Source organism: Ornithorhynchus anatinus, chromosome X1, assembly GCF_004115215.2.
Source record: "Ornithorhynchus anatinus isolate Pmale09 chromosome X1, mOrnAna1.pri.v4, whole genome shotgun sequence".
Lineage (NCBI taxonomy): Eukaryota > Metazoa > Chordata > Mammalia > Monotremata > Ornithorhynchidae > Ornithorhynchus > Ornithorhynchus anatinus.
In genome coordinates this window covers 6,126,164-6,150,312 of record NC_041749.1, presented here as the reverse complement: position 1 = coordinate 6,150,312, position 24,149 = coordinate 6,126,164, and the positions used below count along the sequence as shown (strand labels likewise).

The window sequence follows — 24,149 nt, the reverse complement described above, 5'->3', positions numbered from 1 at the left end:
TCTGTAAAATGGGGATTAAAAGTGTGAGTCCCACGTGGGACAACCTGATGATCTCGCATCTACCCCAGCGCTGAAAACGGAGTTTAAAACAGAGCTAGGGAAGCAGCGTGGGCTCAGTGGAAAGAGCCCGGGCTTGGGAGTCAGAGGTCATGGGTTCGAATCCCGGCTCGGCCACCCGTCAGCTGTGTGACCGTGGGCGAGTCGCTTCACTTCTCTGGGCCTCAGTTACCTCCTCTGTAAAATGGGGATTAACTGTGAGCCTCACGGGGGGACGACGTGATTACCCTGAATCTACACCAGCGCTTAGAACAGCGCTCTGCACATAGTAAGCGCTTAACAAATACCAACATTATTATTATTATTATTATTATTATTAGCAGCTTGGCACATTGTCAGTGCTTAACAAATACCGACATTATTATTATTATTAGCTTGGCACATTGTCAGCGCTTAACAAATACCGTCATTATTATTATTATTATTATTACAAGACAGTCGGATAGGATGCATCCCCTGCCCCGCATGGGGCTCCCGCTCTTAATCCCCATTTTACAGAGGAGGTCACTGAGGCCCAGAGAAGCGAAGTGACTTGCCCAAGGTCACCCAGCAGACCAGTGGCGGAGCCAGGATTGGAACCCAGGTGCTTCTGACTCCCAGGCCCGGGCTCTTTCCGCTAGGCTACACTACGGGCGGAGCACTGTACTAAGCGCTTCGGACAGCACGGTAGAGCAGGGCAGGTAGGGACGTTTCTTGTGGAACATAGAGCATAAAGTCTAGAGGAGGAGAAGTATGAAAATAAACTCTTGATATTTACGAGAGGGCTACGGGACTGGGCCTGAATATCATTCATTCGACAGTATTTATTGAGCGCTTACTACGTGCAGAGCACTGGACTAAGCGCTTGGAACGGACAGTTCGGCAACGGATATGCTAAGTCCTTGGAGAAACACAGTGGCGGTTCGGATGGAAAGGAAGGAGTGGATTTTCGTGATGCTGTGAATGTAGAACCCACAGGATCCCGTGACCATTCATGAGTTGAATGATATTATTTATTCATGAGTTGAATGAGAACGTTGGCATCTGTTTAGTGCTGATTATGTGCCAGGCACTGTTTTAAGCGCTGGGGTAGATACGAGGCGATCAGGTTGTCCCTCGCAGGGCTCGCGGTCTTGGTCCCCCTTTTACAGATGGGGTCACCGAGGCACAGAGAAGTGAAGTGACGTAGATGCCCAAGGTTACACGGCTGACGGGCAGCGGAGCCGGGATTGGAACCCAGGACCTCTGACTCCCCAGCCCGGGCTCTTCCCACTGAGCCACGCTGCTTCCCTAATGAATGAAAGAGGTGAGTGGAGGATAACGCCCAGGTAACGGACGATGTTTGTAAAACTGATTTTTCACTACTTGGTGCTGGTTTTAAGTTTCCCCAGACTCCCGAAACTCTCCAGGTTTAGGTCGGGGGTCCCCCGTTGTCGCGACCAGGCCACTGTGCTCCCCATCTTTAGCTGTCATCCGAACGATCTGAGGCGTCCCGAGGGTAGCGATCCCGTCCGCACACTCTCATCCTCTTCTCCGAAAGACTCAGTCCGGCGCTCGGCCCACGGTGGACCCTCGGTAACCCCCACCGCTAGGCTGCCCCCCTGAAACCTTTCAACGGGTGCGATTGAGAGGAGCAGCGCGGCTCGGCGGGAAGAGCCCGGGCCGGGGAGTCAGAGGTCATGGGTTCTAATCCCGGCTCCGCCGCTTGCCAGCTGTGTGACTTCGGGCATGCCGCATCACTTCTCTGGGCCTCGGTGGCCTCAACTGTAAGATGGGGATCAAAACCGTGAGCCCCACGTGGGACAACCCGATCGCCTCGTAGCCCCCCGGCGCTTGGACCAGTGCTTTGCACACGGCGCGGCTCAGTGGAAAGGACACGGGCTTTGGAGTCGGAGGTCGTGGGTTCGGACCCCGGCTCGGCCACTTGTCGGCTGTGTGACTTGGGGCGAGTCACTTCGCTTCTCGGTGCCTCGCTTCCCTCCTCTGTAAAACGGGCATGGAGACCGTGAGCCCCACGTGGGACGGCCCGATTCCCCTGGGTCTACCCCAGCGCTTAGGACGGTGCTCGGCCCATAGCGAGCGCTTCGCGGACACCGACATCATTATCATTAAGTGCTTAACAAATACCACCGATATTATTATTTATGAAGACAAACATCGAGGCGATAAATCCCGCGCTCGCCATCTGCCGTCAACGGCACCCGCCGGCTCAGCCGGACCGAATTCAACCACCTGCCCATCCCGCGCCCACCGGGGTAGGACAACTTTTTAGCTAGTCCAGGGCTCTCCCGGGCAGGACGTCGGTGGACCGGCTGCGTGTGCAGGGAGTCCTTCGAGCGCACCGATGGCTCCCGGGCCTAGAAGCACGGCGGCGTCGGAGGCCTCATCGAGTCCCACAGGGAACACCCAGAGGGCGTCTACTCGGCCCAGCCTGGGCACGTCCTATTCATTCATTCAATACTATTTATTGAGCGCTTACCGTGTGCAGAGCACCGGACTAAGCGCTCGGAACGGACAAATCGGCAACAGGTAGAGACGGTCCCGGCCCTTTGACGGGCTCGCGGGCCGATCGGGGGAGTCGGACGGACAAGGACAATAGCATGAATTGCTGTTGAACGATTTCATGGCAGTCGCTATAGAACAAGTGCCATAAATCGAATCGAGGGGAAGAACCTCTCATTAAAACACTAGCAGATAAATAGAATCAGGGCGACGTACATCTCATTAACAAACTAAACAGGGTGATGAAGATACGGACAGTTGAGCGGACGAGTACGGTGCCCACGGGAGAGGGGGGAGAAGAGGGTTTAGCTGCGGAGAGGTGAAGGGGGGCCTAGAGGGAGCAGAGGGAAAAGGGGAGCTCAGTCTGGGAAGGCCTCTGGGAGGAGGTGAGCTGTAAGTAGGGTTTTGACGACGGGAAGGGAATGAGTTTGGCGGAGGCGAGGAGGGGCCGCCCCCACCCGTTTCGTCTTCTAGCTCCCAAGCTGGCAGGGCCACGGTCCGCCCTTTTGCCCCCTCCCGGGGGGGGGGGGGAAACGGCCCAGGCCGAGGCTCCGGGCCAGAGAGGGGGAGAGGGCGGGGACGCCGTTGACGCTCCATCCCACCCGAGACCCACCCGCCGACTCCTTTCTTCCCCTCAGAGGAGTTTACTGGCCGCTGGCCTCGACACCCCGGGCGGAAAGCGGAGAGTCGGATCTCAGCTGCCCGGGATCCAAGGGAAGGGTGACCGCCTGTCCAGAGGGAGCCCCGCTTTGACCGGTAAGTACCACCCCTCTCAGGACGTCCCCTAGGCCCCGGATTTCTTCACCTAGGGCTACCTGGGCCTCAAACCCAAGGCGACGGGCCCATCGCTCTCCCTTTCCGGGCTGGGAACCAGAGGCAAGACTACCGTCGGGATGCAGGTGCCCGGCCACGTGGGCTCATTGATTCACAAAGGAGTACGGAGCCCAGCCGAAGACTCGTGCCAAGAAGCGAGGCGGCAGACCATTTAAAGGAAGTTTATTTCGGAGAGGAAACGTACGGCATTTACTTTACGGAGTAAACCGACGTCTTCGTTTTCTCCCCCAGGTCTTCGTCCCGTTGAAAACAAGTAGGTACATCCTGCCGAGGTAGGAAGGAAATGAGGAAAGATCTTTTAAAGGGGAGAAGGCCAACGCCCTAAGAGATTGTCAGTCAGTCGCTCATTCGCTGCGATTCGGTGAATCTTAAAATAGAGCCGTTTCTATCGACTGCTTCTCCGTGACTGAGTTGGGCTTCTAGGTTTAACATCCTGTTCACTACCTAACGTTACCGCGAATTCCGTGCGTTACGTCTCGCCTTCGGACTGAAAAAACTGAGGCGTTGGGAGTGGATTTTTTCCACTGTTTTGCCATCTAGTGAGCCCGAGTCATTTTCTAGCCAGCCCCTCATCCGGCTACCACTGAGAGTTAACATCCTGCCGCTTATCGAGGGCCCGGGTTCTCCGAAAACCCCTGGCACAACCAGGACAGATTTAACCGAAATCAGGCTGGGACACGACGACCTGCACTAAAAAGGGAAAACCACCGAATATCACTCTCTTCGACTCCTTGGGCACCTTGACGTTGGATGGATGATGGACCTTTTTTTAAGTGTGAGACTATTAGGATATTATCTCGCAGACTCTTAGTAGAATAAACGATTTGTTGGGCCTTACCACGTGGATTGTTTCTTGCAAAATGATTTAGTTTCTGCATATGTGAATATAAATACATATATATATATATATATGTGTACATAGAGAGAGAAAGAGTGATTTAGCCTCTGTGATTTCTCCAGTTGTTCATTCAGGATTTGAAAAGTGCCAGTTTAGTCACATTTACCGTTATATAAAATACAGATTGGCAAATGTTTTCTCCACCTGGGAAAAATTTAGCAACTAGCATTTCTATGAAACACTTCCCTTCCCGCTGATTATAATGAAAAGGGAGGCCGTTATTTCACCTCCCGTGAAATCCTCTGTTTTCTCGCTTCGGGAACTGCCCTCACGGGAACTCACCACCCTCCCGTTTTCACCCTGAATTCCGACGGATCCCGGAAACACCTTTGCGGAAGCTTAAATGTTTTTTAAAATAACCGATGGCTCCGTCTCCGTTCGGTCATTCCGTTTCGGGCAAACAGAAAGCCACAAACTATTAAAAAATGCATCACGTGGGCATGTCATCGTAAGAGGCCAGTAATCGGGAAGGGCCCCCGGCAGGGGTTCGACTTCCTAAACTACATCTGAATGAATTCCAGCCGTCTCCGGACCCCCTCGCTGACGTAGGCGTCAGCGCGGGCCCGGGAGTCAGGTCATGGGTTCTAATCCCGGCTCTGCCTCTTGTCTGCTGTGTGACCTTGGGCAGGTCACCTTATTTCTCTGCCTCAGTTACCTCATCTGTAAAATGGGGATCGAAGACTGAGCTCCACGGGGGACAGGGACCGCGCCCAACCTGATTTGCCCGTATCCACCCCAGTGCTGAATACAGTTCCTGGCACAGGGTAAGCGCTTAACAAATACCATTATTGTCATCATCATCTGCGCTCAGTTGCAGGGATGGACTTAGTCGGGCTACAAACTCTCCTTTCTCACTGGTCACCCATGATACGAGCCTCATTCTTCTCCTGGCCCTCGCCCCCCGGACCCTGAAACTTCACCGGCACTGGAAGAGAGACGGAGAGAACGCGCTATCCTTCCCTGTCCAGTCCACTGCCGCTAAGTCAGTGGTACTGACTGAGCGCTTACGGTGTGCCGAGCACCGTACGCAGCGCTTGGGAGAGTGCAATAGAACAAAACAGCCACATCGCCCTGCCTACGGCAAGCTGACGGTCGGGGTCATCGTGTGTCAGCGCAAGCGTCAGGAAAACCCTGTTCCCAGGTAACAGCGGGCTGAGAGCGGGACCCCGAGAGCGAGAGATGGGAGACGGTATTTCTGAAAGAGCAAGATCCGCATTCTTCCCCGCTCCCGGCCCTCCTGCGCCCGCTACGGCGGAAGTCGGAAACCGGGCTCACCGGGTCTCAGCGGCTTTGGTAAAATCCCATTCCCCAGTACCGGAGGTCGGAATGGGACCCAGAGGGGTTTCTGGAAAATCAACATCAGCAGCCTCCTCCACCTCCCACTGGTCCCGCCGCGGGAGAGGTTCGGAGGCGGCGCCGCCGCTTCTCGGCAGAAGCTGTAGCGGCGTGGCCCAGTGGAAAGAGCCCGGGTTTGGCAGCCCGAGGACCCGGGTTCTAATCCCCGCTCCTCCGCTTCTCCGTCGTGCGACCTCGGGTAGGCCGCTTAACCTGTGCCTCAGTTAAAATGGGGATTGAGCCTGTGAACCCCACGTGGGACCACCTGATTACCTCGGATCGACCCCAGCGCCGGGAACGGTGCTCGGCACGTAGTACGCGCTTAACCGAGGCCATCGTTATTAATCACTCTTAAAATCCCGTTCCCAGGAAACAGTGAGATCGGAGTGGGAACCAGAGGAAAAAAAACGGAGAAGATCTTGGCGAAATACGAAAGTGAGCGTCCTTCCCCCCACCCCCAAGCCCACAGAGGCGAGGAGAAGCGGGGCTCGCCAGTACTCGGTCATTTTTATCGTCTCATTCATCTTAAATGAAAAGAATGCCCGCTGTCACCTCTCCCCGACCAGGACGGGGGAATCTGTTTTCTTTCCTCTGGGGCCGGAGGAACGGCCGCTGTCCCGCCGGCCCGGCGGCTCTCTGCCATCGACCGGGAGACGCCCCCCCCCCCCCCCCCCCCGGGGGAGGCGGCCAACCTGGGGTCCCCCCCCCGGGGTCTGCTCCAGGTTCCCCCGCGCCCGGCTCCCTCCGTCAGCCTGGGATCCCTCCTCTCCGGCTTCCTGGAAAGTCGCGCCTCCCTGGCCCGCGGCTCTTCCCGCTGGCTCGCTGAAGCGGAATCCCATATGGAAGAGGATCTGCGCCCGGGACATTTGAGACCGCGGCCGGGTATATCGAGGGGAAGCAGCGTGGCTCAGTGGAAGGAGCCCGGGCTTGGGAGTCAGAGGTCATGGGTTCGAATCCCAGATCCACCTCCTGTCAGCTGTGTGACCGTGGGCGAGTCATTTCGCTTCTCTGTGCCTCAGTTCCCTCATCTGTCAAATGGGGATTAAGACTGTGAGCCCCACGTGGGACAACCGGATGACCCTGTATCTCCCCCAGCGCTTAGAACAGTGCTCTGCACAAAGTAAGCGCTTAACAAATACCGACATTAGTATTATATCACCTTGAAGGATTTCACCTCAATAACGCGCCATGGCCCCCCCCCCCCCCCAAAAAAAGTGCCGCCCTGTCACGGAATCACAGGTGATATTAGGTATTCCTGAATTTTTTGGAAGCTGAAATGATGCCAAGTTTCTCCTCATTACCTTCCTCATCTCAGGGCAAGTTACCGGTCATTAACTGTGAGCCCCACGTGGGACAACCTGATTCCCCCGTGTCTACCCCAGCGCTTAGAACAGTGCTCGGCACACAGTGAGCGCTTAACAAATACCCACATTATTATTATTATTATTATTATTAACTGCTTGGGTATTATCCTTATGCTATTATCATCCTTATGTTCCAAACAGACTTTTCTTCTACTTTATGACAAACGGTTAAGACGGATGCTTTTCTCTCACAGAGATGAGTCCACTCCAACTCTATCTTTATCTAACAACTATCCATCCTTTCAGCAGCTGTTCACAGACAAAAGCAGCTTCTCAGTCAGGCTTAAATTAATTTCTGACTCGCCCCAAAAAAAAACCCAATATCTGACGGCATCCGATCCCGATTCGAGAGACAGAAAGCCCGTGAAATTAATGACGCCAGAGAACCGAAGTCATTCACAATTACGGCGCCGAGCTGCGACTCAAACCGCAGCAAATTAGAAGCGAGAGATGACTAGCGGAAACCAGTCTTCCCTAACCGATTCTTCCGACGTCCGTCACGTAGACCAGGTTGTCGTCTGAACGAAACGTACTTTTGTTTTGCATTCACGTATTGCATCGAGTATTTTGATTTCAAATCGGTACAAGGCAGCTCACGGTATAACAGAACATCCCACCCGCCCCAGAATTTTCTTAGGGGAAGCACCGGTACAGTTGGAACAGCACATTTCGCAGATGTCGGAGGTTTCGGTCACAGGCAAAAAGGTTAAAAAACCAAAAAACCCCATCCCCAAACGCCAGAGCAAACGCTATTTCTACATCATTCCGTTTTCCTTCTCTTTTCTCTGTCGGCTTTTCTTTTCTGCTGTAATGTTTTCAGCTCGGTCATGACCGCCAGTGTCTTATGCACCCAAGTAATCTAGAAAAGAGATATCAATGAATTCAAATAGAATGGGAATGATAAAAGAGAGGAAAAAAAAACTCTTTTTCTTCGTGGAAAAACCAAAAGCACGTACCACGATGATCAGAGCATTCAACAGCAGCGGTGTTGAGAAAACTAGGGAAATAAACATTCCACTTGAATCAAAATACTGGTGTTTAGAAAATGACCTGCAAGAAAAAAAGAAGTGAAATATTAAGTAGAATACTGACATTAATAATGAGAAGAATCACCGTCTTAGTCCTCACTGTACATCAATTTTACTTAACGGAGGCACGTAAAAGTGCAGCACGGCGCAGTGGAAAGAGCACGGGCTTTGGAGTCGGGGCTCATGAGTTCGAATCCCAGCTCTGCCACCTGTCGGCCGTGTGACTGCGGGCGAGTCGCTTCGCTTCTCCGGGCCTCAGTTCCCTCGTCTGTAAAATGGGGACGGAGACCGTGAGCCCCACGTGGGACGACCCGATTCCCCTGTGTCTACCCCGGCGCTTAGAACAGTGCCCGGCACAGAGGAAGCGCTTAACAAATACCAACATTATGAAAGTGAAGTGAGTTGCCCAAGATCACTCAGCAGACAAGTGCAGCGTGGGCGGTGCAATGACGATGCTGGTCTTCGTTAAGCGCTTCCTCTGTGCAGAGCACTGTTCTAAGCGCTGGGGGAGACGCAGGAGAATCAGGTCGGCCCACGTGGGGCTCACCGTCTCCATCCCCGTTTTCCAGACGAGGGTCACTGAGGCCCAGAGAAGCGAAGCGACTCGCCCGCGGTCCCACGGCCGACGGGCGGCCGAGCCGGGATTCGAACCCCCGCAGGTGAGAAGCAGCGCGGCTCAGTGGAAAGAGCCCGGGCTTGGGAGTCGGAGGTCGTGGGTTCTAATCCCCGCTCCGCCGCTCGTCAGCTGTGGGACTCCGGGCGAGTCACTTCACTTCTCTGGGCCTCGATCACCTCATCCGTAAAATGGGGAGTTACGCCCCTGAGCTTGGGGGGGGGGGGGGGGGGGACGAGCCGATTAGCCCGCGTCTCCCCCAGCGCTCACAACGGCGCTCGGCACACAGTAAGCGCTTAACAGATCCCATCGTCACCGTTATCAAATGGGAAAGCGGGGATGACAACCCAGGCGCTCATTCGTTCAACGGTATTTACTGAGCGCTTACTATGTGCAGAGCACTGTACCGAGCGCTTGGAATGGACCATCGGGCAACAGGTAGAGACCGTCCGCGCCCAGCGCCGGGCTCGCAGTCTACACGGGGGAGACGGAAATTATAACAACGATGGCACTGTTAAGCGCCTCCTACGCGCCGAGCACCGTTCGCGGCGCTGGGGAGGATACGAGGTCATCAGATTGTCCCCCGCGGGGCTCACGCTCTTAATGCCCATTTGACGGACGAGGTGCCCGAAGTCACCCAGCCGCCAAGCGGCGGCGGTGGGATTCGAACCCGTGACCTCCGACCCCCGCCCCCGCCCCCAGCCCGGGCTCTTACGCCTCAGCCACGCCGCACGGCATCAGATAAGCTCCGGGGAACACTCGGGCCGGACGGTCGTTGAGGAATTAAACAGATCGAACCGAAAAACGACCACCCCCGGACACCGCCCACCCCCCCGATGTGCGATACGGCGATGATCTCTTGTTGTAAAGGCACAGCTTCTAATCGCAGGCATCAGTCTGGGCATCAGCGCTCGGGCTCTGCCTCCCCCGTTAGAGGCTAAGCGCCCGGCGGGCGGGAAATGCGTCGCGTCGTTATTCCGGACGTAGAGAGCGCGGACAGATGCCGGAGGAAGCTCTCGGGCGCTCAGCGGACTGGATGGATCCATCGCGGCCGTCCCTTTCTTCTCATCGCTATCCCAATCCCGACTCCCCTTTGGACGTCTATAACTCCGCACCTCCTCAATCTCGAAAGTCATATCGCCCTCCTTTTATCTTAGCCAAGCAGCGTGGCTCGGTGGAAAGAGCCCGGGCTCGGGAGTCAGAGGTCATGAGTTCGAATCCCAGCCCTGCCCCTTGTCAGCTGTGGGACTGTGGGCGAGTCACTTCTCCGGGCCTCAGTTCCCTCATCTGGAAAATGGGGATGAAGACCGCGAGCCCCACGGGGGACGACCCGATTCCCCTGTGTCTACCCCAGCGCTTAGAACAGCGCTCGGCACAGGGCGAGCGCTTAACAAATACCAACATTATTATTATTACCCCAGCGCTTAGAACAGCGCTCGGCACATAGCGAGCACTTAAATACCAACATTATTATTATTATTATCCCAGCGCTTAGAACAGCGCTCGGCACATAGCGAGCACTTAAATACCAACATTATTATTATTATTACCCCAGCGCTTAGAACAGCGCTCGGCACACAGCGAGCGCTTAACAAATACCAACATTATTATTATTATTACCCCAGCGCTTAGAACAGCGCTCGGCACACAGCGAGCGCTTAACAAATACCAACATTATTATTATTACCCCAGCGCTTAGAACAGCACTCGGCACACAGCGAGCGCTTAACAAATACCAACATTATTATTATTATTACCCCAGCGCTTAGAACAGCGCTCGGCACACAGCGAGCGCTTAACAAATACCAACATTATTATTATTACCCCAGCGCTGAGAACAGCGCTCGGCACACAGCGAGCGCTTAACAAATACCAACATTATTATTATTACCCCAGCGCTGAGAACAGCGCTCGGCACACAGCGAGCGCTTAACAAATACCAACATCATTATTACCATCTTACAAAAGGTGAGTTTCCCCGGCGCGAGGGGACCGACGATCCAACCTGAGAACAATGTTTACCTCCAGTTCATAGCAGCCAGTTCGTTGATATACTCCGCGCAAAACACTAAAGTCACTAAAAAGAGAAAACAGAACGTATACGAGGACTTCTATCTCACATAAATATTACTTATGTATCAGAGTGCGGCCCGGTGGTAAGAGCAGGGGCCCCGGGGGGGGGGGTCGGGGGGACCTGGGTTCTCTGCCACTCGTCTGCTCTGTGACCGTGGGCGACTCACTTCCTTCGCTTCTCTGTGCCTCAGTTTCCTCATCTGTCAAATGGGGATTAGATCCTAGAGAAGCAGCCCGGCTCGGCGGAAAGAGCCCGGGCTTGGGAGTCAGAGGTCACGGGTTCGAATCCCGGCTCCGCCGCTTGTCAGCTGGGTGACTGCGGGCGAGTCGCTTCACTTCTCTGGGCCTCAGTTCGCTCACCTGTCAAATGGGGATTAGAAGTGTGTGAGCCCCACGTGGGGCGGCCCGATGACCCTGGATCTCCCCCAGCGCTTAGAACGGTGCTCGGCGCAGAGTAAGCGCTTCACAAATACCAACATTATTAATTATTATTATTATTATTACTCCCTTCCACCTACACCGTGAGCGCCTTGGGGGCGGGGAACATACCAGCCAACCGCCGACCGGGTAGGGCCCCGCCCCTCCACGCCTCCTTCGTTCATTCAAGAGCCTTGACTGAGCGCCTGCTATGCGCCGAGCACCGTACTAAGCGCTTGGAACGGACAATCCGGCCGGAGCGCGGGACCCTCCCCGCCCGCCGACGGGCTCCCGGTCCCAACGGGGGAGGAGCAAACGGTATCCGTCAAGCGCCCACTCCGTGCCGAGCACCGTTCTGGGCGCCGGGGTGGAGACGAGGTCATCGGGTCGTCCCACCTGGGGCTCACGGCTTTCATCTCCGATTTACGGATGAGGTCACGTCACGGAGGCCCAGAGAGGAGAAGTGGCTTGCCCAAGGCGGGATTAGAACCCACGACCTCGGGCCCTGGCCACGGAGCCCCGCCCCCCGGCCCCTCCTCCACACACATCTAAACCCCTCCCCCCTCTCCACCAATCAGCAGCCACCATATAAGACTAGCCCCGCCCCTCCCTCCACCCATCGGCCCCACCCCTCCACGTCTAAAACCCCGCCCCCACCTCCCCCCTCCACCAATCAGCTATGCCCTAGGAGTAGCCCCGCCCCCTTCCCATCTGAACCCCGCCCCCGACTCCAGTCCCTCCACCCATCAGCCCCGCCCTTTCGCATCTAAACCCCGCCCCCACCTCCCCCCTCCACCCATCAGCCCCCCCTCCACCTCAAAACCCCGCCCCCATCTCCCCTCTCCCCCCATCAGCCCCGCTCTGAGTAACCACGCCCCTTCCCCTCCCTCCACCAATCAGGCTCACCTCCACCTCAGAACCCCGCCCCCACCCCTCCCCCCATCAGCCCCGCTCTGAGAGTAGCCCCGCCCCTTCCCCCCTAAACCACGCCCCATCCCCTCCCTCCACCAATCAGCCCCCCTCCACCTCAAAACCCCGCCCCCATCCCCACCCTCTCCCCCCACCAGCCCCGCCCCTTCCCCCCTAAACCCCGCCCCCATCTCCCCCCTCCACCCATCAGCCTCCCCCCCACCTCCACCGGCCCCGCCCCCCGGGGAGGCGGCGCAGGCGCACTGACCGAGTCCGAGGAAGTGTCCGAGGCGCAGGCGGGGGCTGCGCCGGGAGAGTCCGGTGAGCGTCAGGCAGAGCAGGTGGAAGGCCAGCAGCGCCAGCAGCCACGGCTCCGTCCAGTCCGTCTGCTGCACGGCCGAGCAGGCGCGCACACCCCCTCGCGCGCGCACCCCCTCGCGCGGGCACGCCCTCGCGCGCGCACCGCCCTCCCGGTCCCCCCCCCCCCGCCGCTCACGACGGCGCCGGGCACGGGCCGAGCGGCTCCACAAGGGCCTCAGTCACCTCCTCTGTAAAATGGGGGACCCCCCCCCCCATGGGCATGAAGACCGGGAGCCCCCCCCGTGGGACCCCCCCTGCTGACCCTGCATCTCCCCCGGCGCTTAGTACAGTGCTCTGCACCGAGGAAGCGCTTAATAGATACCTACGTCATGATTATTATGCTCTGGGCCTCAGTGACCTCCTCTGCAAAATGGGCATGGAGACCGGGAGCCCCCCCCGTGGGACCCCCCCGATGACCCCGCATCTCCCCCGGCGCTTAGTACAGTGCTCTGCACCGAGGAAGCGCTTAATAGATACCAACGTTCTTCTTCTCTGGGCCTCAGTTCTCTCATCTGCAAAATGGGCATGAAGACCGGGAGCCCCCCGTGGGACCCCCCCGATGACCCTGCATCAACCTCGGCGCTTAGTACAGTGCTCTGCACCGAGGAAGCGCTTAACAGACCCCAACGTTCTTCTTCTTCTCTGGGCCTCAGTTCTCTCATCTGCAAAATGGGCATGAAGACCGGGAGCCCCCCCCGTGGGACCCCCCCGATGACCCTGCATCTCCCCCGGCGCTTAGCACAGTGCTCTGCACCGAGGAAGCGCTTAATAGACGCCAACGTTCTTCTTCTTCTACTCTGGGCCTCAGTTCTCTCATCTGCAAAATGGGCATGAAGACCGGGAGCCCCCCCCGTGGGACCCCCCCGATGACCCTGCATCTCCCCCGGCGCTTAGCACAGTGCTCTGCACCGAGGAAGCGCTTAATAGACGCCAGCGTTCTTCTTCTTCTACTCTGGGCCTCAGTTCTCTCATCTGCAAAATGGGCATGAAGACCGGGAGCCCCCCCCGTGGGACCCCCCCTGATGACCCTGCATCAACCTCGGCGCTTAGCACAGTGCTCTGCACCGAGGAAGCGCTTAACGGATACCTACGTCATGATTATTATGCTCTGGGCCTCAGTGACCTCCTCTGCAAAATGGGCATGGAGACCGGGACCCTCCCCGGCGCTTACACCGGCGCCATCATTAATTATTACGGAATCATGCCGATTCATTTTCCCCCAACCGTTACCCGCCGTAATCGATCCGTTCTCAGGCGGTTAATCGCGGATCGCAGTCTCTTGGGGGGGGGGGAGGAGACGGGCAAGGGCCAGACCATCGCAAGTGATTAACAGCATTTCATCGATGCTATCGATCATCAGTGACTGACGTCGTGATCGGCATGGTTGATCGCTCATCGTTTGATTAATAGCTAATAGCGATGAGGATACATCACTCCTGGCCAATCATCTTCAATTGATAATTTAAAATGATCAACAGGAGTGATGACACAGGATTAACGATCAATAATCGTCTAATGAATGAATAATCAATGGTGATGACGATAAACAAGCAATGATTAGTAATTGTATGCTCAATAATCGTTTAATGGATTAACAGTCGATAGTGATAACGATAAACAATTAATGATTAATAAGCGTATGATCAATAATAATCAGTAATGATTAATTGACGATTAATAATCGTTTAATTGATCATTGTTAATGATTAATCGTAATAATAAATAATGACTGACCATTGTTCAGTTAATAATTGATCACGACTCATCGTAATAATGATGATAATCAATGACTGACCATTGCTCGATTAAGAATTGATCACGATTCATCGTAATGATGATAAATAATCAATGACTGACCATTGCTCGATTAAGAAATGATCACGATTCATCGTAATGATGATAAATAATCAATGACTGACCATTGCTCGATTAAGAAATGATCACGATTCATCGTAATGATGATAAATAATCAATGACTGACCATTGCTCTTTTAAGAATTGATCACGATTCATCCTAATGATAAATAATGACTGACAGTCGTTCGATAATTGATCATGATTCATCGTAATAATGATAAATAATTAATGACGGACAATCGTTCGATTAATAATTGATCATGAGTCATCGTAAAGATGCTAATTAATGACGGACAATCGTTGGATTAATAATTGATCGTGATTGATCGTCGTGCTAACGATGATGAATCATGAATGATGATTACAATACAGTGGGATCACATCATGACGATCGATAGTATTGATGACGTGGACGGCTCCGGGCTGGGGCGCGGGCGGTGAGTTACCGTCAGGAGGCGGACGACGGCGGTGGGCGCGCGTGGCGGCGGCCGCATCCCCAGCGTTTAGCCCAGTGCTCCGCGCACGGGGCCAGTGGACGGAGCGCGCCGGCGCCTTCGCCTCTCGCGAGACTCGCCCTGCCCGGGGGGGGGGGGCAGGAAGCGCGCGATGACATCTCGCGAGACCTTGGCCGTCTGGCTCCCTCCGGAGGACATCTCGCGAGATTATGGCAGTCCCCTCCCGTCCAGCGGTGACGTCAGTCAGCCTTGCTCCCTCCGGAGGACATCTCGCGAGATTATGGCAGCCCCCTCCCGTCCAGCGGCGACGTCAGTCAGCCTTGCTCCCTCCGGAGGACATCTCGCGAGATTATGGCAGCCCCCCCCCAGTGGTGACGTCAGTCAGCCTTGCTCCCTCCGGAGGACATCTCGCGAGACTATGGCAGCCCCCCCCCCCCCTCCAGCGGCGACTTAAATCAGCCTTGCTCCCTCCGGAGGACATCTCGCGAGATTATGGCAGCCCCCCCCCGTCCAGCGGCGACGTCAGCCAGCCTTGCTCCCTCTGGAGGACATCTCGCGAGATTAGGGCAGCCCCTCCGAGCGGTGACGTCGGTCAGCCCTGCTCCCACCCGGTGACATCTCGCGAGACTCTGGCAGCCCCCCCCCCCCTCCAGCGGTGACGTCGGTCAGCCTTGCTCCCTCCGGAGGACATCTCGCGAGATTATGGCAGCCCCCCCCCTCCAGCGGTGACGTCAGTCAGCCTTGCTCCCTCCGGAGGACATCTCGCGAGACCTTGGCAGCCCCCCAGCGATGACGTCAGTCGGGCCTCCTGGCCCTGATCTCGGGCCCCAGGACATCTCGCGAGACTCCGGCTCCCCAGCTGTCCATCAGAGCCTTGCTCCCTCCTCCTCCCTCTCCTTCTGCAGCCCAGTTTGCACCCTCAGCTCCTCTGTTGCTGCAGCTCCCCTCCTCACTCTGTCTCCTTCTCGCCTGTCCCGCCATCAAAAATAAAATGAATAAATGCTGGTATTTGTTCAGCATTTACTATGTGCAAAGCACTGTTCTAAGCGCTGGGGGATGGTCAGGTTGTCCCACGTGGGCCTCACAGTTTGTTTAATCCCCATTTGACAGATAAGAATAAGGTTGGTATCTGTTAAGCGCTTACTATGTGCAGAGCACCGTTCTAAGCGCCGGGGGAGATCCAGGGTCAGCAGGTTGTCCCACTTGAGGCTCACGGTCTTCGTCTCCATTTTGCAGATGAGGTCACTGAGGCCCAGAGAATAATAATCATGACGTTGGTATCTGTTAAGCGCTTACTATGTGCAGAGCACCGTTCTAAGCGCCGGGGGAGATCCAGGGTCAGCAGGTTGTCCCACGTGAGGCTCACCGTCTTCATCCCCATTTTCCAGATGAGGGAACTGAGGCCCAGAGAAGTGAAGCGACTCGCCCACGGTCACACAGCTGGCAAGTGGCAGAGCCGGGAGTCGAACCCGTGACCTCTGACTCCGAAGCCCGGGCTCTTTCCACTGAGCCGCGCTGTGCATTTCCTTGATTCTACTTAGGTTGGTGATGATCCCTTGTTTTTGTTTTGTTCCGTTTGGCTTTGCTGCCTGTGTCCCCCGGTTAGACTGTGAGCCCGTCACTGAGCAGGGACGGTCTCTGTTGCCCAATTGTCCATTCGAAGCGCTTAGTACAGTGCTCTGCACATAGTAAGCGCTCAATAAATACTACTGAATTAATGAATGAAAGGTGTGTACCCCCTTGATTCTATTTGCCTTGATGATGTTGGCTTGTTTTGTCCTGTTTTGCTCTGCCGTCTGCCTCCCCCGTTTAGACCGTGAGCCCAGCGTCGGGCAGGGACGGCCTCTATCCGTTGCCCAGTTGTCCCTTCCAAGCGCTTAGTACAGTGCCGTGCACATAGCAAGCGCTCAATAAATAAGCAGAGTGGCTCAGTGGAAAGAGCCCGGGCTTGGGAGTCAGAGGTCATGAGTTCAGATCCCTGCCCTGCCCCTTGTCAGCTGGGTGACTGTGGGCGAGTCGCTTCACTTCTCTGGGCCTCAGTGACCTCATCTGGAAAATGGGGATGAAGCCCGTGAGCCCCACGTGGGACAACCCGACGCACCCTCTATCTACCCCAGCGCTTAGGACAGTGCTCGGCACATAGGAAGCGCTTAACCGATACCAACGTTATTATCATTATTATTAATTTATCCGTGCCTCAGTTTCCATCAGATGAGGGTGGGGGGGGGGGGGTGAGAAGCACCGAGCCCCTCCTTCCCTCGGCCCTCCCTCCCTCTCCCCGCCCCCCCCGTCCCTTGGCCGTCAAAAGGCGATGACCACTGCAAAATCCTATTTGAGAAACACCAGCTTAGGGAATTGTGTGAACAATTTCCTCATCGATTTTTCTCGCCGGGAAACAGGCTTCTTGGACTTTCCTGGACTTTCAGGGCTTACGTGCCGAGCGGGGCTCCACGTCAACTCTCTTCCTTTCAAGAGAGCGGGCTTTGCTATTGATCTTTACTGAAAACCCAGTCGAAGGAAAATGGAAGACACGATCAGAACGTGACGACCTTAACGAGACCGCGTCTACGGGATACTGGGCCCGAGCGTCGGCAAAAGCAGGATTTATCCTGATGGACGCGTCGGAATGGGAGGCGATCTCCGAGGGAAGACTGAAAATGGGAAACGGACGTGGGCCGAAGGAGGTGCGAAGTCCGGCATCTCTGAAATGAGGCTGGCGACCCAAACCTGAAACATCCCAGGGAATTAATAATGTTGCTATTTGTTAAGCGCTTACTATGTGCCGAGCACCGTTCTAAGCGCTGGGGGAGATACGGGGTCATCGGGTTGTCCCCCGAGAGGCTCACAGTCTTCAATCCCCGTTTTACAGAGGAGCGAACCGAGGCCCAGAGAAGTGAAGTGACTCGCCCACAGTCACGCAGCTGACAAGTGGCAGAGCCGGGAGTCGAACCCATGACCTCGGACTCCCAAGCCCGGCCTCTTTCCACTGAGCCACGCTGCTTCCGGATGGCTTTCGTTAGGAGGCTGCTCGTAAATAATGCTGGTTTAATTCTGTCCCGCAGGCGAGGGAGGAAACCTTACTTTACTCCTTCCTCCTTTCAGGGACTCACTGACCCAACAGGGAATGAGGAGGAGATAACAATAATAATAATAATAATAATAATAATAATGTTGGTATTTGCCAATAATAATAATGTTGGTATTTGCCAACAGGGAATGAGGAGGAGATAATAATAATAATAATAATAATAATAATAATAACAATGTTGGTATTTGCCAATAATAATAATGTTTTTTGCCAACAGGGAATGAGGAGGAGATAATAATAATAATGTCGGTATTTGTTAAGCGCTTACAATGTGCCGAGCACTGTTCTAAGCGCTGGGGGAGATACCGGGTCATCGGGTTGTCCCCCGTGAGGCTCCCAGTCTTCATCCCCATTTCACAGATGAGGGAACCGAGGCACAGAGAAGTGACTTGCCCACAGTCCCACAGCCGACAAGGAGGAGAGCTGGGATCTGAGTTCGAGCCCCGGCTCCACCACTTGGCCTGCTACGTGCCCTTGGACCTGTCACGATTCCTCCAGATGGTAAACTCATTGCGGGTGGGGGACGTATCTCCTAATTCTGTTGTGATAATGTTGGTACTTGTTGGACTCTCCCAAGCGCTTAGTACAGTGCTCTGCACGCAGTAAGTGCTCAGTCAACAATAATACCAACGTTGGTATTTGTTAAGCGCTGACTATGTGCAGAGCCCTGTTCTAAGCGCTGGGGGGGGGATACAGGGTGATCAGGTCGGCCCACGTGGGGCTCCCAGTCTTCATCCCCATTTTCCAGATGAGGTCGCTGAGGCACCGAGAAGCGAAGTGACTCGCCCACAGTCACCCCGCTGACGAGTGGCGGAGCCGGGATTGGAACCCATGACCTCTGACTCCCAAGCCCGGGCTCTTTCCGCTGAGCCCCGCCGCTTCTCTAGGTTGTCCCTCGTGGGCTCACAGTCTTCATCCCCTTTTACAGATGAGGGAACCGAGGCCCAGGGAAGTGAAGTGACTTGCCCGCAGTCACGCAGTTGACCAGTGGCAGAGTCAGGATTAGAACCCGTGACCTCCGACTCCCAAGCCCCGGTTCTTTCCGCCGAGCCACGCTGCTTCTCATGAATATCGTGAGTAATTCTGAATATCCTCATTCGTTCAGTCGCCTTTTTTCATTCATTTAATAGTATTCATTTATTTAGAGAAGCAGCGTGGCTCAGTGGAAAGAGCCCGGGCTTGGGAGTCAGAGGTCGTGGGTTCGAATCCCGGCTCGGCCCCTTGTCGGCTGTGTGACTTGGGGCGAGTCACTTCGCTTCTCGGTGCCTCGGTTCCCTCCTCTGTGAAACGGGGATGAAGACCGTGAGCCCCACGTGGGACGGCCCGATTCCCCCGGGTCTACCCCAGCGCTCAGAACGGTGCTCGGCACATAGTGAGCGCTTCGCGAACGCCAACATTATCAGTATTTATTGAGCGCTAACGATGTGCCGAACACTGTACTGAGCGCTTGGGATGGACAATTCCGCCACAGACAGAGACAGTCCCTGCCCGACGAAGGGCTCACGGTCTCGACATACTGCTGTGAGACCATCCTCATCAGTTAAGGGACGTTATTTGGATCTTGGCTCAGTGGCAAGAGCCCGGGCTTGCGAGTCAGAGGATGTGGATTCTAATCCCGGGCTCCGCCATTCATCTGCTGGGTGACCTCGGGCGAGCCACTTCCCTTCTCCGGGCCTCCGTTCCCTCATCTGGAAAATGGGGACGAAGACTGTGAGGCTCCCGTGGGACAACCCGATGACCCTGTATCCTCCCCCAGCGCTTAGAACGGTGCTCTGCACGCGCTAAGCGCTTTAACCGACGCCGATATTTTTAACTCTCCCACGGTTGAGCCTGGTGGAGTACCGGAAACCCTGCAGGTGCAGCTCCGAGAGGGATTAATTGATCCACACCTGCCGAAAGCCTGGAGGGGAGGCCGGGTGAAGGCCCAACACCTTCCCTCCCCGGAAGGGACCCACTGGGCCACCTGACTTCCCCATTCCTCCACCCCGACCATTTTACCTGGGTTTTTCTCCCCCCCTCCCCGTTTCGTGGATTCCTCATCATTCGAGAAGCGGCGCGGCTCAGTGGGAAGAGCCCGGGTTTGGGAGTCCGAGGTCACGGGGTCTAATCCCGGCTCCGCCACCTGTCAGCTGTGTGACTTTGGGCGAGTCACCTCACTTCTTGGTGCCTCGGTGACCTCAGCCGGAAAATGGGGACGAAGACTGAGCCTCACGGGGGGACGACCCGACGACCCTGGATCTACCCCAGTGCTTAGAAAGGTGCTCGGCACATAGTGAGCGCTTAACGAATACCAACGTTGTTATCGTCACCTTCATCATCAGGTTTCACGCCGATAACCGTCCTCCCCAAATGCTGCCCCGCACAACCCCGGGCTCTGGGACTCTGCCTTCGGCGACGGGTGACCCTCAAAATCATCCCCCGAAACAGTGGGGCTTAGTGGCACAGGCCTGGCGGTCACAACCGTCTGGATTCTCGACCTGGCTCTGCCCCACATCTGCTGCGTGACCTTGGATAAGCCAATTAATAATGATAATAATAATAATAATAATGTTGGTATTTGTGAAGCGCTTACTATGGGCAGAGCACTTTCTAAGCGCTGGGGGAGATACGGCGGAACCGGGCTGTCCCACGTGAGGCTCACAGTTAATCCCCCTTTCACAGATGAGGTCACTGAGGCCCGGAGAATAATGATGATAACGTTGATATTCGGCAAGCGCTTCCTCTGTGCGGAGCACTGTCCTAAGCGCTGGGGGAGATACAGGGTCATCGGGTGGTCCCAGGTGAGGCTCACGGTCTTCATCTCCATTTTACAGATGAGGGAACTGAGGCCCGGAGAAGCGAAGTGACTCGCCCACAGTCACACAGCTGGCGCGTGGCAGATCCCGGATTCGAACCCATGACCACCGACTCCCAAGCCCGGGTTCTTTCCACCGAGCCACGCTGCTCCGTGCCTCAGTTACCTCATCTGTAAAACAGGGATTAAGAGTGTGAGCTCCATGTGGGACGGGGCTGTGTCCCACCTGATTAACTTGTAAGAGATGCGGCAGGGCTCAGTGGAAGGAGCCCGGGCTTGGGAGTCGGAGGTCATGGGTTCGAATGCCGGCTCTGCCCCTTGTCAGCTGGGTGACTGTGGGCAAGTCACTTCGCTTCTCTGCACCTTAGTTACCTCACCTGTAAAAGGGGGATGAAGACTGGGGGCCTCACGTGGGACCACCTGATGACCCTGCCTCTCCCCCGGCGCTTAGAACGGTGCTCGGCACAGAGTAAGCGCTTAACAAATACCGACATCGTCTACCCCGGCGCTTAGGACTGTGCTTGGAATACAGTACACGCTTAACCAGTACCATGATCATTATGACTATTATCGATCCCTCTCGGCTCAGTAATGCAAGGACAAACACAGAGTCCACATTTTTAAAAGAGAAGGAAAGACAGACGCGTGGAGAGCTAAGCAAGACGATAGGGCCGATGGGTGGCTGGGGTGACGGAATTCATTTCTTTGGGAGTCAACTGCAGGAGAAACTGCATTTCAGTGGTATTTGAAGAAAAAGAAGCAGAGTAGAGAAACCAGTAAGCCTAGGGGTCAGAGCACAGGCCTGGGAGTCAGTAGGATCTGGGTTCTAATCCTCGCTCTGCCACTCCTTTGCTGTGTGGCCTCGGGCAAACCACTTAATTTATCTGGGCCTCGGTTCCCTCGTCTGTAAAATGGGGATTATTCATTCATTCATTCAATAGTCTCTATTGAGCGCTTACTATGTGCAGAGCACTGTCCTAAGCGCTTGGAATGGACAAATGGGTAACAGATAGAGACGGTCCCTGCCCACTGACGGGCTCACGGTCTAATCGGGGGAGACCGACGGACGAGAACGATGGCGATAAATAGAATCGAGGGGAAGAACATCTCGCTGAAACAATAGCAAATAAATAGAGTCGAGGCGACGTACATCTCATTAACAAAATAAACAGGGTGATGAAGATATATAGAGTCGAGCAGACGAGTACGGTGCTGAGGGGATGGGAAGGGAGAGGGGGAGAAGCAGAGGGAAAGGGGGGAGAAGAAGAAGAAGAAGAATAATGTTGGTATTTGTTAAGTGCTTACTATATGCAGAGCACTGTTCTAAGCGCTGGGGGAGACCCAGGGGAATCAGGTCGTCCCACGTGAGGCTCACGGTGAATCCCCATTTTACAGATGAGGGAACAGAGGCCCAGAGAAGTCAAGCGACTCGCCCACAGTCACACAGCTGACAAGCGGCGGAGCCGGGGGTCGAACTCATGACCTCTGACTCCGAAGCCCAGGCTCTTTTCCACTGGGCCCCATGTGGGACAGGGACCGCGTCCAACCCGATTACCTTGTGGCCACCTCAGCGCTTGGCACCAAGTAAGCACTTAAATATGATAAAAAAAAAAAAGAGGTGGGGAAGGATTCAAAAGAATCGGCAACCAATGGATTGTTTACCGTGTGCAGAAATGAGAGCGGGTGAGGAGAGTAGGTAGAAGAAGGGTTACAGAAGACAGGATTGAGAATTCCTGTTGGCTTCTGAGGAGAGAAAAGTCATCAGAATGTAATTGAGGAGCTGGGCCTGGCTTACATAGGATTTCCTTGAAGGGAGAGAGGCTGAAGGTGGAGCCAGTTAACAAGTTAAAGTTGTCGCACCTGAGGGCCGATGAGGTTCTGAAGCGACAGAAGGGTTTGTTCCCCGGACAAGCTGAGAGAACCCTGGAAAGCTGTGAAAGGTATGGATTTTGCGCGTCGACGATAAAGCCGCGGATCACTTCTTATAATGCAGTTTCGTGTTGGGTCGGTAGTCGTCATAAAGAGGTTTTATGCATCCATCGGGCCTTTTCTCCTTCGGCGGCTGGTTGTATTTGAAAGTATTTGAAATGGATGAGTGATTGTAAGGCTAAAAGCCACACGAGTCCCATCTTCAGTGCCAAGTCCAATTCAAGAGGTTACTGGCTCAGGGGTGAGAATGGAAGCTTATTATGGGCAGGGAATAATAATAATAATAATAATAATAATAATGTTATTTGTTAAGCCCTTACTATGTGCGGAGCACCGTTCTAAGCGCTGGGGTAGACACAGGGGAATCAGGTCGTCCCACGTGGGGCTCACAGTCTTCATCCCCATTTTCCAGATGAGGGAACTGAGGCACAGACAAGTGAAGTGACTCGCCCACAGTCACACAGCTGACAAGTGGCAGAGCTGGGATTCGAACCCATGAATGTGTCTGTTCTATTGTATTCTCCAAAGCGCTTAGCACAGTGCTCTGCACAGAAGAAGTGCTCCGTAAATATAATTGACTGACCGAAAAGCTGTAGGCTTTAGCCTCAATTCTGTCACTGATCAACTAGGTGTCCATGAGTTAGCCAGTTCATTCATTTATTGAGCGCTTACTATGTGCAGAGCGCTGTACTAAGCACTCGGAATGGACAAATCGGCAACAGATAGAGACAGTCCCTGCCCATTGACGGGGTTAGAGTCTAATCATAATAATGGTGCTATCTGGTAAGCGCCTACTATGGGCCGAGCACTGTTCTAAGCGCTGGGGGAGATACAGGGTCATCAGGTGGTCCCACGTGAGGCTCACACTCTTCACCCCCATTTTCCAGATGAGGGAACCGAGACCCAGAGAAGTGAAGTGACTCGCCCACGGTCACCCAGCTGACGAGTGGCAGAGCCGGGATTAGAACCCACGACCTCTGACTCCTAAGCCCGGGCTCTTTCCGCTGAGCCACGTTGCTTCTCCTCATTTACCCATTCAAGTTACGGGAGCTCAGCCTATTGCCCTCTATCTCGCTCTGCCCGCTTAGGCTCTTAGCCTCATATGGGAGCAGGGCTGGAACTGGCTTGTATTTCTTCTAGTGGTTAGTGATTTTAGTGGGGTTTTTTTTTTTTTTCCCTAAATGATATTTACGTGCCCACTACACGGCAGGCACGGTCCTAATCCCGGCTCTGCCACCTGTCAGCTGTGTGACTCTGGACAAGTCACTTCACTTCTCGGTGCCTCAGTTCCCTCATCTGGAAAATGGGGATGAAGACTGTGAGCCTCACGTGGGACATCCTGCTGACCCTGGATCTCCCCCGGCGCTTAGAACAGTGCTCGGCACATAGTAAGCGCTTAACAAATACCAACATTTTTATTATTATTACGGTGCCCTTCCCCCCGCTTCAAAGCCTTACTGAAGTCGCATCTCCTCCGAGAGGCCTTCCCGACGGGCAGGGTTTGTCGGCGAGTGTAACGGCCGCCTTACCCAGAAGATGATTTACTGACGTGGTGTTTTCTCTTAGCCTGGGGACCAGAGAAGATGGCCAATAAAGAAAAATGCATTTTCCGTGGGGCCTCTAAAACCTTTTAGCGACAGATAACCTCTTCACCCAC

At 54.8% G+C, this 24,149-nt stretch overlaps 1 protein-coding gene across 1 annotated transcript; it reads right to left on the bottom strand.

Annotated features, from left to right (window-relative positions):
- Positions 1-7,170: 7,170 nt before the first annotated feature.
- TMEM18 (transmembrane protein 18) lies at positions 7,171-14,805 on the bottom strand. The gene is made up of 5 exons (XM_029051855.2): positions 14,673-14,805; positions 12,278-12,398; positions 10,633-10,687; positions 7,926-8,019; positions 7,171-7,828 (listed from the first exon to the last, which is right to left on the bottom strand). The coding sequence occupies exons 1-5, from the start codon at positions 14,718-14,720 to the stop codon at positions 7,730-7,732; spliced, it is 417 nt and encodes a 138-aa protein (XP_028907688.1). The 5' UTR covers positions 14,721-14,805; the 3' UTR covers positions 7,171-7,729.
- Between the last annotated feature and the right edge of the window lie 9,344 nt (positions 14,806-24,149).

What these genes read in the sequence shown, in the direction of transcription:
- TMEM18 (XM_029051855.2), bottom strand. Translation starts at nt 14,720, where the DNA reads ATGCGGCCGCCGCCACGCGCGCCCACCGCCGTCGTCCGCCTCCTGACG. An exon ending in CCGTCGTCCGCCTCCTGACG is followed by an intron (nt 12,399 to 14,672) that starts GTAACTCACCGC and finishes TCGGCCGTGCAG; the next exon opens with CAGACGGACTGGACGGAGCC. An exon ending in CTGGCTGCTATGAACTGGAG is followed by an intron (nt 8,020 to 10,632) that starts GTAAACATTGTT and finishes TTTTTCTTGCAG; the next exon opens with GTCATTTTCTAAACACCAGT.